Below are 12078 nucleotides of genomic sequence, written 5' to 3'. Positions count from 1 at the left end.
AGAGGGTTTGGGTCAGATTGAGACTGATAGCATCATAATGTATGATAATGAGGAGGGAGAAGGAGAAAATGACCAAGATGGGAAAGGCAAGCAGAAGAAAGAGAAAAAGAGGACAAGGTAAACTTTAAGTCTTAACGTGTGATGTAGGTTGATCACAATCTCATGATTATTTTTTCTGGTTATGAAGTGCTAGTGTTTTTCCAATTCTCCAGGAGATCAGTGAAGGATTTTGTTCATGATGATGATGATGATATTGAGTTGCTTCAAGAAAACAGAATCTTACGCATTTGTCATTTTCCTATTGTGAGCATTCAACTAGTTCCTTTCACTTGAATTTTCTGTGTTTTAGTTTTATGTGGAAGAATGTTTTGGTTCATTTGATTTTATTGCAAGCCCTTGTATTATTAGTCGGGGTAGGATAGTTCTAGCATTCTTTTGTTTCTTTGCAATTAAGTGTTTTTTTTTTTCCCCATTGTTTGATATCTGAGCTCATGCTTGTGTGAGTTGTCAAGTTACACTATCCATGATTTCCCTGATGATTTTGGTGGCTGAAAATTTGCTCAGGAAAGTGAAAAGATTAAGCGGCTCAAAAACTCTGGAAAAAGTACTAAGATGGTTGAGCAATCTGGTGTTTCTGATGATGAGGGTAATTTACTACTCTAATTGGATTAGTCTTCTCTTGTTCAACTTAATTATCTTACAAACAATTTCACTTGGTGCTTGACTCTGATTGTTGCCAAATGCTTGGATGTTTCAAATTGCCTCTCCTCCCCTCTGGAGAAAGAAAGAAGGAAAATGTTATCTAACACAGTTAAATATTATAGGCCTTCTATTTGATGATATCTTTGGAGAAGAGGAAGCTGCACATGATAATGAAGAGAATGAGATGGCAAATTTTATTGTGGATGATGGAATATCATATGGAGATAGATCACCTATGAGGTATATATTGCTCATCATGAAACCTTCCAAATTGCTTTTTATGAAAGCTTTTGTCCATCATTAAGTATATCAAGTAATTGGTTGATTGTTTATTTTTTCCCTACTTATTATCTGTTTGTTTTTGCAAACATCTTTGTAGGTGTTTCAAGATGAACCAAAAGAAGTTGAAGCAAGTGGTAACCCTTTGTTCGTCTGCATTAAATGATGTGGGTCCTATTATTGGTGATGTCAATGAGATCCTGAATCGTCAGAAACAAGTTATGGCTATAAATGTCAAGCTGGATGATTCTAGTGAGTTTGAGCCGTTTTTTCTAGCTGACAAGTATATGACTGAGAGGGATAATCATGTAAGGGAGACTGACATGCCAGAGAGGATGCAGGTTTGTTCTGGTGCATGTGATCCCTTAACATATCTGGTCGTACAATCTGGATCGATTTCTCTATTTATTCTCCTTAGATGATCGAGGAAATTGTTGGACCTCTTCCACTTGATGAAATGAGCAGAGAAGAAGAGAGTGCGTGGATACTTAATCAACTTGTAATGAATTCAGATTTGTTATTTTGCACAAAAAGAACTACAGAAAGATCTGGAGAAGGATCTTTTCTACTGAACAAAATAAAGAAGGCAGATATAATGAAGTTTTTGGAATTGCATCATGTGGAGAAGTTTGATGTAAGTACTGATAGCTTTGATACTAAAACTTTTCCCTCTAAGTTTGATTAAAATGCACTCTTACATGCAAGTTTTCTCTCTCTCTCTCTCTCTCTCTCTGCTAGATTCCATTTATTGCCATGTATCGGAAGGAGCAATGTCGTAGTCTACTGGATGATATAGAGCAAGATGAGGCTGATAGCAAAGCTAATAATGATGCTGGACGAGCATGCCAATTAAAGTGGCATAAGGTAGGGTTTTGTTTAATTTTTTTCATTTATGTCCATAGAGGTTGCATGGATGCCATAATTACCATCGCCTTATTGTTTGAGATGGTGCAATGAAAGGTTGATTGCCTAGAATAAAGTCTTACGGCATTATTTGCAGGTACTTTGGGTCATAAAAGAATTAGACAGAAAGTGGTTACTTCATCAGAAGCGTAAGAGTGCTCTTCAGTTGTACCAAAGGAGACGCTATGATGAGGAATGTGTGAATATTGATTATAGTGAAAGCTATACATTGAATAAGCAGTTGTTCCAATCAATCTCAAAGTCTCTCAATAAAGCTGAATCAGAGGAAGAGATTGATGACGTAGATGCAAAGTTCAGCTTGCATTTTCCTCCAGTTGAAGAGAGAATGGATGGAAAATTTAAGAGGCCCTTAAGGAAATCACAGTATAGTAACTGCATGAAGGCTGGCCTATGGAAGCTAGCCAGCCAGTTTGGGTATACCTCTGAGCAACTCGGTTTGCAAATTGCTTTAGAGAAAATGGTAGGTGCACTGTTCTATTTATTTGGGCTATCTGTGTGTTTATATTCATGTATGTACTTATTAATACTTTTTTGAGTAAGGGCGTTGAATTTTTTTTTTGTATGCCTCTAAGGTACTTAGATTGCAAATTGCTTTAGAAAAAAGTGATAGGTGCACTTTTATGTAGATTTGTGCACATGCATGTGTGTTATATATATGCATGTATGTAAATAATTTCTTGAGTAGGGGCATGAAATTTTGTTCATGACTGTAGGATGTGGATTTTCAAGAGTATCCTGAGGAATCACCAGAGGAGATAGCTTTAAATTATACATGTACTATGTTCGAAACTCCAGAACGGGTGCTTAAAGGTGCCAGGCATATGGTATGCTTTTCACACTTGTGTCTAAAACTGCCGTTTTTTGGGGTTGTCTTAAAGCTTGTTGTTTCGTTAACTCTTCGTTTGTTTCAGGCTGCATTGGAGGTCAGTTGTGACCCATGTATCAAGAAACACATTCGTAGTATTTTTATGAATAAAGCTGTAATCTCAACTAGGCCTACTCTTGAAGGAAATGCAACTATAGATTGCTTTCATCAATTTTCAGGAGTTAAGTGGCTACGTGACAAGCCTCTTTCTAAATTCAATGATTCTCAATGGCTTCTTATTCAAAAGGCTGAGGAAGAGAAGCTCGTTCAAGTTTATATAAAGTTACCAGAAAGTACGCTGAATGAAGTGATCACTGGCTTTAATGATGCCTACCTAATTGATGGTGCTGGAAGAGCTGCTCAGCTTTGGAAAGAACAGTGCAAGTTAATTCTACATGATGCTTTATTCAACTTTTTACTTCCTTCTATGGAGAAGGAAGCTCGGAACCTTTTGACCTCCAGAGCAAAACACATGTTGCTTATGGAATTTGGGAAGGAATTATGGAAGATGATTTCTGTTGGTCCTTATTTGTACAATGAAAATTTTGTTGGATCAGTGGAAAGTGTTGCACCAAAAGTAATGTCATGCTGCTGGGGGCCTGGAAATCCTGCAACAACATTTGTGATGTTGGATTCATCAGGAGAATTGTTGGATGTGTTGGAAGCCAGATCCTTCAACCTACGGTCGCAAACCATTGATGCCCAGCAGCGCAAGAAAAATGATCAGCAAAATGTCCTTAAGTTCATCAAGAATCACCAGCCACATGTCATTGTTATTGGTGCAGCAAATGCATCTTGTGTGCGATTGAAAGATGACGTGAAAGAGGTATGTATATGATAATAAAGACGCTTATTATTTATTTTCTTGGGTTAAAGTACAGATTTGTTCCTTGTGCTTTATCAAGTTGTTGGATTTTGGTCTCTCTTCTATTTCAACAAATTAAGTCCCCGTACTTTATCAATTTTCTCATGTCTTTTGTGATAATTGAACAAAGTATATAATATATATTATGTTGCTTTTGAGGAAAGATCAAATTACATTGAAAAAGTTGTCTGAAGTCTTTAGAGCCCTAAGAACTACTTGGTTGCATCTATTTTACATCTAGAGATATTGTAAGAATGACTTGTTGAATTAATTTGGATGAACTAATTTGCTTTAATTTTATTTGAAAATATTTTGTTGCATGCTGAGAAGGGAGCTATCTTGCAGCCAGTATGAAAGTTCAATGTTATAGTCGTTCTTTTGAATCTATAATATGTAGGAAATCTACAAAGCTTCATTTCTTTTCATGATAGCGGGTAGATTAAGCGTACTCATAACGTATATGTCAAGTTTATATGAAGGTTTGCATGTTATTTCTCAAAATGCCTTGTGACGTATTCTTATTTGAAGATTGGGATTCGAGAAGAGCAGAAATGTGCAAAAGTTTCCTCTTGGCTTGTTTTTAATTAGTGACCGTTATAGTCTGCTTTTTATTTTTGCTATTATGTAATTTCCTTTGAATATGGTGTGGCTCTCAGTTTACAATGATATCAAATTTCAAGGTTTGCCTATGTTACACGGATTCTTCACTTTACCCCAAGTTACTCTTGCTCAACACTTCACTATTCATACGGTTGTGACATTAGGATCCCCAAAATCAATGTTAATTATCAAAAACATGGCGTACTCATGTCAAATACACTCCCACATCCAACAATCTATTTCAAGCCCTTGTAACGTTCTTTCAATGGAAATCATGGAAAGTTGTGGTTATAGAAAATAACATGGCTTTAGGCGTAGGAGTGTCCTTATGCATGACTTTCAAGATCAAAGCTTAGGTGCCTGGAGAAAATATTTCATGAACAGAGGATAAGCATCTATTGCATAGGCTAAGCATTTCCAGTCTCAATGTCTTTTCAAAACTTGAAATCCTTAGATCTCCGTATAATTAATTATGTTAGCTTTAAATTGATTCTAATTTTGAAATGCCAAAATCTATGTTCAAAATTGCTTAAGTAGACTTTATCTTAAAGTCTTCCTGTTCGAGATCCCTTAAATAATTTCTTTTGCACTTAGGAAATATTCAAAATCTTAAATTACTTAATGAAATTAGCATTCATATTTTTATCAAGTATTTAAGGTGTTTTGAATTATTAAAATTGTTTTAATTAAAAAAAAGGGTTCAAATTAGAAGTTTTCTGGATGAGAAGATATGAGAATCAGTCCCAAGTGTTAAGAGATCAATCCATTTTGGACAGAAGTTAAAAGATCCCTTATTTCCTGCTAGAGATTGATCCCATCTTGAGGAATTGATCCCCTCCTCACAAAAGTCATATTTTTATGCAGCAAATAAAGGTAGGATTGATCCCCTCATATTGGGATCAATTCCAAAAGTATCTGTTGCAGTAAAGAAGGTAGATTTTCAGCAAAGCAATGACTCTTTGTATTTAAAGCTACCCACCTGCTCCAATAGGTTTTCTAAGAAAAAATTTATCATCTTTGGGTCATTTATGTAGAAGAACAGGAGAAGAAACAAGAAACAAGTTGAGAGCAAGCTATTATATCATTTTTCCAAGTTTTTCAAAGCCTTCAAATGATCTCAAATCCATTTGAGCTTTCATTCTTACACTTTGTAATCTTCTTTGATTTTGTCTCTTTGCAAACTTGTACTCACTAAGCAATATCCACCTATTAGGGGTCTTCTTGCTTTCATATTTTCTCAAACACTCAAATCCTTGAGAGAATGGGAGGTTATACCTTAGCCTTCAAAAGGTATAAATTAGAGGTTCTATCTAAGCCTTAAAATAGGGAGGTTATACCTTAGCCTTCAAAAGGTATTGTTTAGAGTTCTATCTAAGCCTTAAAAGAAAATGAGGTTCTATCTAAGCCTTTCAAAATGTATTTGTTTTAATTGAAATTAAATAGTGGATTAAACTCCTTAGCAAGCTAAGGGAGAGGATGTAGGTACCGAGAGGAAGGGTTGAACCTCTATAAATCGAGTTTGCAATTCTCTCTACACTTTTGTTCTTTATCGACGTGGCATCTTTTTTGAGTTAAATATTTGTTGAAATTATTAATTATCTTAATTTTGGTATATCACTTTTGAAAGTTTATCTTGTGAAGAAGATTTTTAGAAATCCAATTCACCCCTCTTGTATTATTCATTCTACCTGAGCTAACAATTTATTTAAAACTGAAAAAGAGAAAAAAATTGGGGGAAGTAATTTTATTTACCTTTGATAGGAATTAATGTGCAAACTTTTGCTGATTCGGGTGTTCTTTTTTGAAAACTGAGGCACTTATCTGTTGTAAGTATGAAATAATGTACTATAGCGTTTAATACTTTGTTTTTTACTGGATAAAAATGAGGGGAAATTGGAAAGAAATTGACTAGAATGCTGGTTGAAAGAATAATTAGATAGTGGATTGAAACTTCTGTTTATATTTGTTTTAACTTGCATGTTATAGTCTGAGCTTGATGGAAAGATTGGAATGAAGAACTTTGGTTTCATTTCTAAGTTTTCCCACGTAAAGTCAGTGTAACAATATTACTGCATCTACTTTTTTAATCTATGACCGTTTCAAATTAATTTTAAAATCAAAGGTACAAGTGGTGTTGTTTAGCTCTTTGTCATCTTTCTCTTTTTTTGTTCTGTGTAAGGAAAAAATCATGGTTTATGCTTGATGGTTATCTGTTCAAAATCTGCTGTTGCTGTATTGAAAGCAAATTTTGTATTTCCATTGGCTTGTTTGGCAATAATTGTCTTCCTTGAGTAGTAAGTAGAATATCAGTTTTTCTTTACTGTTTCCAACTAGCTATTATCAGCATTAGACACATCTATTCCTTGAATACATGATAATGTCATTGTTGTCAACCAGATTGTTTCAAAATTGGAGGAAAATCTTAGAGACCTTGGCCAAGCTATGAATGGGATTAGTGTTGTTTATGGTGATGAATCCTTGCCTCAGCTTTATGAACATTCACAGGTTTCGTCAGATCAGCTTCCAGGACAACCGGGTAATTACATTTTGTTTCTTCATATTTTCTTTATATTTCAGTTGCTGAATCTTTTTTTTTTTTTTTATTTAGCTTTTATTTTTTGTTGGGGGGTGAACTTTTGTAGGCATTGTCAAGCGAGCAGTTGCTCTTGGACGTTACCTCCAAAATCCATTGGCTATGGTTGCCGCACTTTGTGGGGTTAATAGAGAAATTGTATCTTGGAAGCTTAGCTCTTTAGAGCACTTTTTAACACCTGATGAGAAGTATGAGATGATTGAACAGGTGATGGTTGATGTTACAAATCAGGTGGGTGTTGACATAAATTTCGCTGTGAGCCATGACTGGTATTTTCCTTTGCTTCAGTTTGTTTCTGGACTTGGACCCCAAAAGGCTGCCTTGTTACAAAGGGAAATTGTTGGATGTAGAGCAGTTAATAATAGGAAAGAGTTAGCTAGTTTTGGACTTAAGACAAAGAAGGTTTTCCATAATGCTGTTGGTTTCTTGTGCGTCCGTGGCAGTCAGCTGCCATGTATTAGCTTTGATATTGATCTGTTGGATGGTACAAGAATTCACCCTGAGTCATATGAGCTTGCAGAGAGATTGGCTAAGGCTGTGTGTGATGATATTACAGAAGCACCCATAGAGTATGTTAAGAAGGAACCTCAGCTGCTGAGTTCATTTAATATTAATGATTATTCAGCTATTTATGAAATAGAGGAAGGTGAAAATAGAAGAGATACCTTTTATCATATTAAGAAGGAATTGCTCCATGGATTTCTAGACCCTCGTGAGCCTTATAAAGTACCATCCCTTGATGAAGAATTCAATATGATATGTGGCAAAAATGGGACTGCACTTGCTGAAGGAAGCCTTGTTCTAGCCATAGTCCGGCATGTTGAATCACAACGAGCTTTTTGTGTGCTGGATTCTGGCTTGACTGGGATAATAATGAAGGATGACTTTTCAGATGAGGATGGTGATTTTGCTTTGGAAGACAAGCTGCATGAGGGTGATAAAGTGTCCTGCAAGGTTAAACAAATTGACAAGAGTACATTCCAGGCTTTTCTGACTTGTAAAGAGAGTGAACTGAAGAGGAGCAGATATGAAGATATTCTTGAAGTTGATCCTTACTATCATGAAAGTGGGAACATATCATTAAATCAGCAGGAGAAAGCTTGTATGGATGAGAAGCTTGCTAAGAAGCATTTCAAGCCAAGAACAATTAGTCATCCCTTCTTTAGAAACATGACATTGGATCAAGCAATGGAGGTATGTTAATTATAAAGCCATGTCTTCTCCTGCTAACACTATTGTTGAAGAATTGGAAGTGGCTGATAAAAGATGTATTCTTTGTCTTTCCTTGAGTAGTTTCTATCAGATAAGGATGCTGGTGAAAGTATTTTCCGTCCAAGTTCAAGAGGCCCATCTTATTTGACTTTAACTCTAAAAGTCTTTGATGAACTTCACGTTAACAAAGACATTGTTGAAAGTGGGAAGGATCACAAGGACATGACGAGCTTGCTTCATCTTGGGAAAGTATTAAAGATAGGGAATGATAAGTTTCGTGATTTAGATGAGGTAGGTCATTTTTTTTTATTTTGAGATGATGCAATTCCTTTCTTAGGGTTTTCAGACCAATGCTCTATAACGTTGCTTTTGATTTGACTGGTTGTATATATGATTTGCCTTTTGTTTTCTTAGAAAACTCTAACCTAGGACAAATAATGAAGTAGGGAAAGAAACGGCTCTTAATACATGAGACTGATGCATAGATGTTAAGGAACTTCACATAATTCTTTCTGGAATATGGTTTGACAGCTCTTTCTTTTTCAAGATATGGGAGTATTCTGGAATTTTGATTCATTTGGTGTCAACTTGATTTGAGCATATTCCAAAACATAGTATAAGGCATGTATGCATTGGATTACTAGGTTAAATCAGATATATGGTTCTAAAGCTTTACATAGTTAATGTCTATGTATAATTTTGGGGTGGGGTTGCTTTTTTCTTGAATCTTTTTATTTTAAGCATTTTTGCACTGGGGTTGAGCTACTTTGACAAGAATATTTATTGTCATGATGTTTACTGTTATGCATTAAAAGCCTTGATGTCAAAAAACAGGTTAGGGACCGGTATGTTATCCCATTGGTAAAGCACTTGAAAGAAATGCTAGGTTTCCGAAAATTCAAGAGGGGTGCAAAGTCAGAGGTCGATGAAGTCTTGAGAGCGGAGAAATTGGAATACCCGATGAGGGTAGTTTATTGTTTTGGCATTTCTTATGAGCATCCAGGCACATTCATTTTGTTATACATAAAAAGTAGAAACCTTCACCATGAGTACGTTGGTTTGCTTCCTAATGGATTCAAGTTCAGGAAACAAACATTTGAGAAGATTGAGCACCTCGTGGGATTTTTTCAGAAAAATATTGATCGCTTGCAGCACACGTCACTGACATTGGGAAATCTAGCATTTGGGAATTCTTCAGGAGCATGTACAATTGGTGGTTTGCAAGGCCAGTTGAATTGTAGCAAAGATAGATCCATTTCAAGAGGTAAAGTGAATCACCATTTACCAAATAATTAACTTTCAAATTTTTTTACTTGAAGAATTGATTACTTATAAGCAAATACTATTGTGTCTTGACAGATATAAGCTAACTGAGCAGAATCATGTTTTCCTTTTTTTAGGCTTCACATATTTAGATGTTGTCTTGTATTTTATCTATATTTATAGTTCAGATGCAAATTATTGTCATTTGCATTGAGCTAAAAATGTTAGAGCTGCTTGATACAAACTGCAAAAAGAGTGTTCTACCCATTGTGATCAGATTAGTTTTCTTTCAAGAATCTCTTAATCAGGTGCTTAACATGACCAAGCTGAGGGTGCCCAAAATTAAGAATTGAAACCTAGGATTTTTGCTCATTGGCCTTGTGGATTTGATTATAAGTATATTACTTGTACCTTGTATGTGATATAAATGTCATGATGTTGTGTTTCAGCATTATCAGGTTCATCATTACCATTCATGAGTTTTTGACATAGAATGTTTTTCTTGTATTCTCATGGCCTGTATTACTTGTTTTCAGACAGAATAACCTGAATTAACTCCCCTTGACTGTTTAAGCTGAAAACTGTAATCGATTAGGTCAATGTTGTAAAGGACTCAAGAATTTTCATTATCTATGACTTCTTTAGAAGGGATAATGCTTAGAATAAAAGCATGTGGTTCTGCAATTTGGGCTCTTGCTGGAACCTAAACCTTCATGATTAGGCCATTAGTATTTATTAAGTTTCTTGTTTAGATATGAGATGTGTCCGTGAGTGAAAATTTTTCAAATTGCTGAGATATTAAAGCATAATTTAATTCCAATATTCTCATCAGGTATTACATTTTTCTTATAGAGTTCAGGAATTACTTCAATTATATATGTTGTTATTTGTTATAGGAAATTTAAGCTTTTTGCAACGTAATAGCAATTGAATTTTAGTGCATTACTTAGTTTAGTACTTTAGTTCTAGAGCAATGCTGTTTTTAAGTCAAGCTTCCTAGAAAAGTCAAGATTTTACCTTGAAACTCTGATTCTGCAAATTTGTACACATTTCATATGAATTCTCTTTTACAATGATGAAAAATTAAACCCCTCCCCCCTTTTTTTTAAAAAAAAAAACCATGAACAATTTGATTTAAAAGGTTAAAGCATGAAATTCTGAAATTTTACTTTTGAAGATTGCCCATGGAATAATATTTACATGTACATACGATATTTATGAGGTCTTTGATGATTCAATGTGCTGACTTATTCATTATTATGTTTTTACTTGATTGACAGGAAGGAGTTTTTATCATGGAGATGGAAATGATGATGGAGGGAAAATGCATCCAAGTGAATTGCCTAGGCCGCACAATGGCTCAGGCCATGACTCTTCCAATGATGGCTTTAACAGCTTTGGAAACGAAGATAAAGATCCTAGTCAAGGTGCTGCTGCAAAATGGGGCTCATGTTCTGAGAATCAGGACAGGAGAAATGAGAAATGGGGCAGGACAAATAACAAATTGGGCAACGATATTCATTTTGCCCCCAACAATGAAGATTGGCCTGGTGGATGGAGCGATGGTGTTGGTGCCAGTGGTAGAAACTGGGATAGTGGTGATAGAAGGGGCAGTGGTGGAAACTGGGATAGAAATGATGGCACCAGAAACAGTGGATGGAGCAAGGGTATTGGGGTTGATAGGGCTGGGGGAAAATGGGGTCAACGTGGTGGTAGAGGATCTCGGGGTGGTTGTACCAGTGGCTGGGGCAGCACCAAAAATGGTGATAGTAGTGGCAGTGATGAAGTTTGGCGTGCTAGTGGAAACAATGTGCATGTACGTGGCCGTGCTCATACCAGTGGTTGGGGCGCCACCAAAGAGAGTGAAAGTGGTGGCAACTTTGGGTACAATGAAGGAGATTGGCCTGTTAGTGGAAACAATGTGGGTGGACATAGGCATCATGGTGGTGGACGTGGCCGTGGCTGTGGCTTTAGATGTGGGCATGGTGGTAGTAGCTGTTGGGGTGGCACCAAAGAGGGTGAAAGTAGTGCCAGCTTTGGTGGCGACGAGGGAGCTTGGCATACCACTGGAAACAATGTGTGGGGACGTGGGCGTCATGGTGCTGGATGTGGAGGTGGTCGTATGAGTGGTTGGGGCGGCAGCAAAGAGGGTGAAAGTGGTGGCACCTTTGATGGCAATGGGGAAGATTGGCATGCTAGTGGAAACAATGTGGGTGGACATGGGCATTGTGGTGGTGGACGTGATCATGGGCGTGGGCGTGGTAGGGCTGGCAGTTGGGACTGCGACAGGGGAGGCCACAGAGGAGGTGCCAGAAATGCATGTAGCTTTGGTCGTGGACGAGGCCGTAGTAATGAGAGGGGTGATAACTGCCACAGGGAAAGTGAATCTGGTCACAATTCCTCTATGGTTAATGGTGGCTGGTGAAAGTTCACCTGCATGCAGACCCCTTGGTAGCATATTATCATATAAACTTACTTTCTGTGTTAATATTTTGGGGCTGTAAGTTGGTGGAAGAATGCTTACTTTCTAAAAACAGTAAATCTTTAATGAAGCCAAGCACTCTTCTTTTCCTTTTATGTTTGCAAATATTATCTTACTTTTACTATACCAGATTAAGTAGAAATATTATCATTAGCAATGCATGGATTCACAATTTAATAGTAATAAAAATTGGGTTCTATTAATGAGGGCTTCAAAAGTAATTTTTTTAAAAATTTATTATATTAAATAATTATTTGTTAATACGTTAGAATTCATTAGTTTAATTGTAAATA

The 12078-nt window shown here is 36.3% G+C and overlaps 1 protein-coding gene across 1 annotated transcript; it reads left to right on the top strand.

Annotated features, from left to right (window-relative positions):
* The first annotated feature begins 37 nt into the window (after nucleotides 1-37).
* Nucleotides 38-11728, top strand: LOC18587030 (transcription elongation factor SPT6-like). Its single transcript, XM_007010677.3, has 15 exons — nucleotides 38-117; nucleotides 213-303; nucleotides 565-646; nucleotides 825-942; nucleotides 1082-1322; nucleotides 1400-1615; nucleotides 1720-1845; nucleotides 1982-2365; nucleotides 2619-2729; nucleotides 2817-3596; nucleotides 6633-6771; nucleotides 6878-8022; nucleotides 8122-8331; nucleotides 8875-9304; nucleotides 10584-11728. The coding sequence occupies exons 1-15, from the start codon at nucleotides 38-40 to the stop codon at nucleotides 11726-11728; spliced, it is 5298 nt and encodes a 1765-aa protein (XP_007010739.3).
* The last annotated feature ends 350 nt before the right edge of the window (nucleotides 11729-12078 follow it).

This window comes from Theobroma cacao, chromosome 10 (genome assembly GCF_053813885.1).
Source record: "Theobroma cacao isolate CCN51 chromosome 10, ASM5381388v1, whole genome shotgun sequence".
NCBI classification, from domain to species: Eukaryota; Viridiplantae; Streptophyta; class Magnoliopsida; order Malvales; family Malvaceae; genus Theobroma; species Theobroma cacao.
This window is presented reverse-complemented; position numbering and strand designations above follow the sequence as displayed.

Coding starts and splice junctions, on each gene's coding strand:
- LOC18587030 (XM_007010677.3), top strand. CDS start 38: ATGTATGATAATGAGGAGGGAGAAGGAGAAAATGACCAAGATGGGAAA. Junction 1,846..1,981: donor GCCAATTAAAGTGGCATAAG/GTAGGGTTTTGT, acceptor CATTATTTGCAG/GTACTTTGGGTCATAAAAGA. Junction 3,597..6,632: donor TGAAAGATGACGTGAAAGAG/GTATGTATATGA, acceptor GTTGTCAACCAG/ATTGTTTCAAAATTGGAGGA.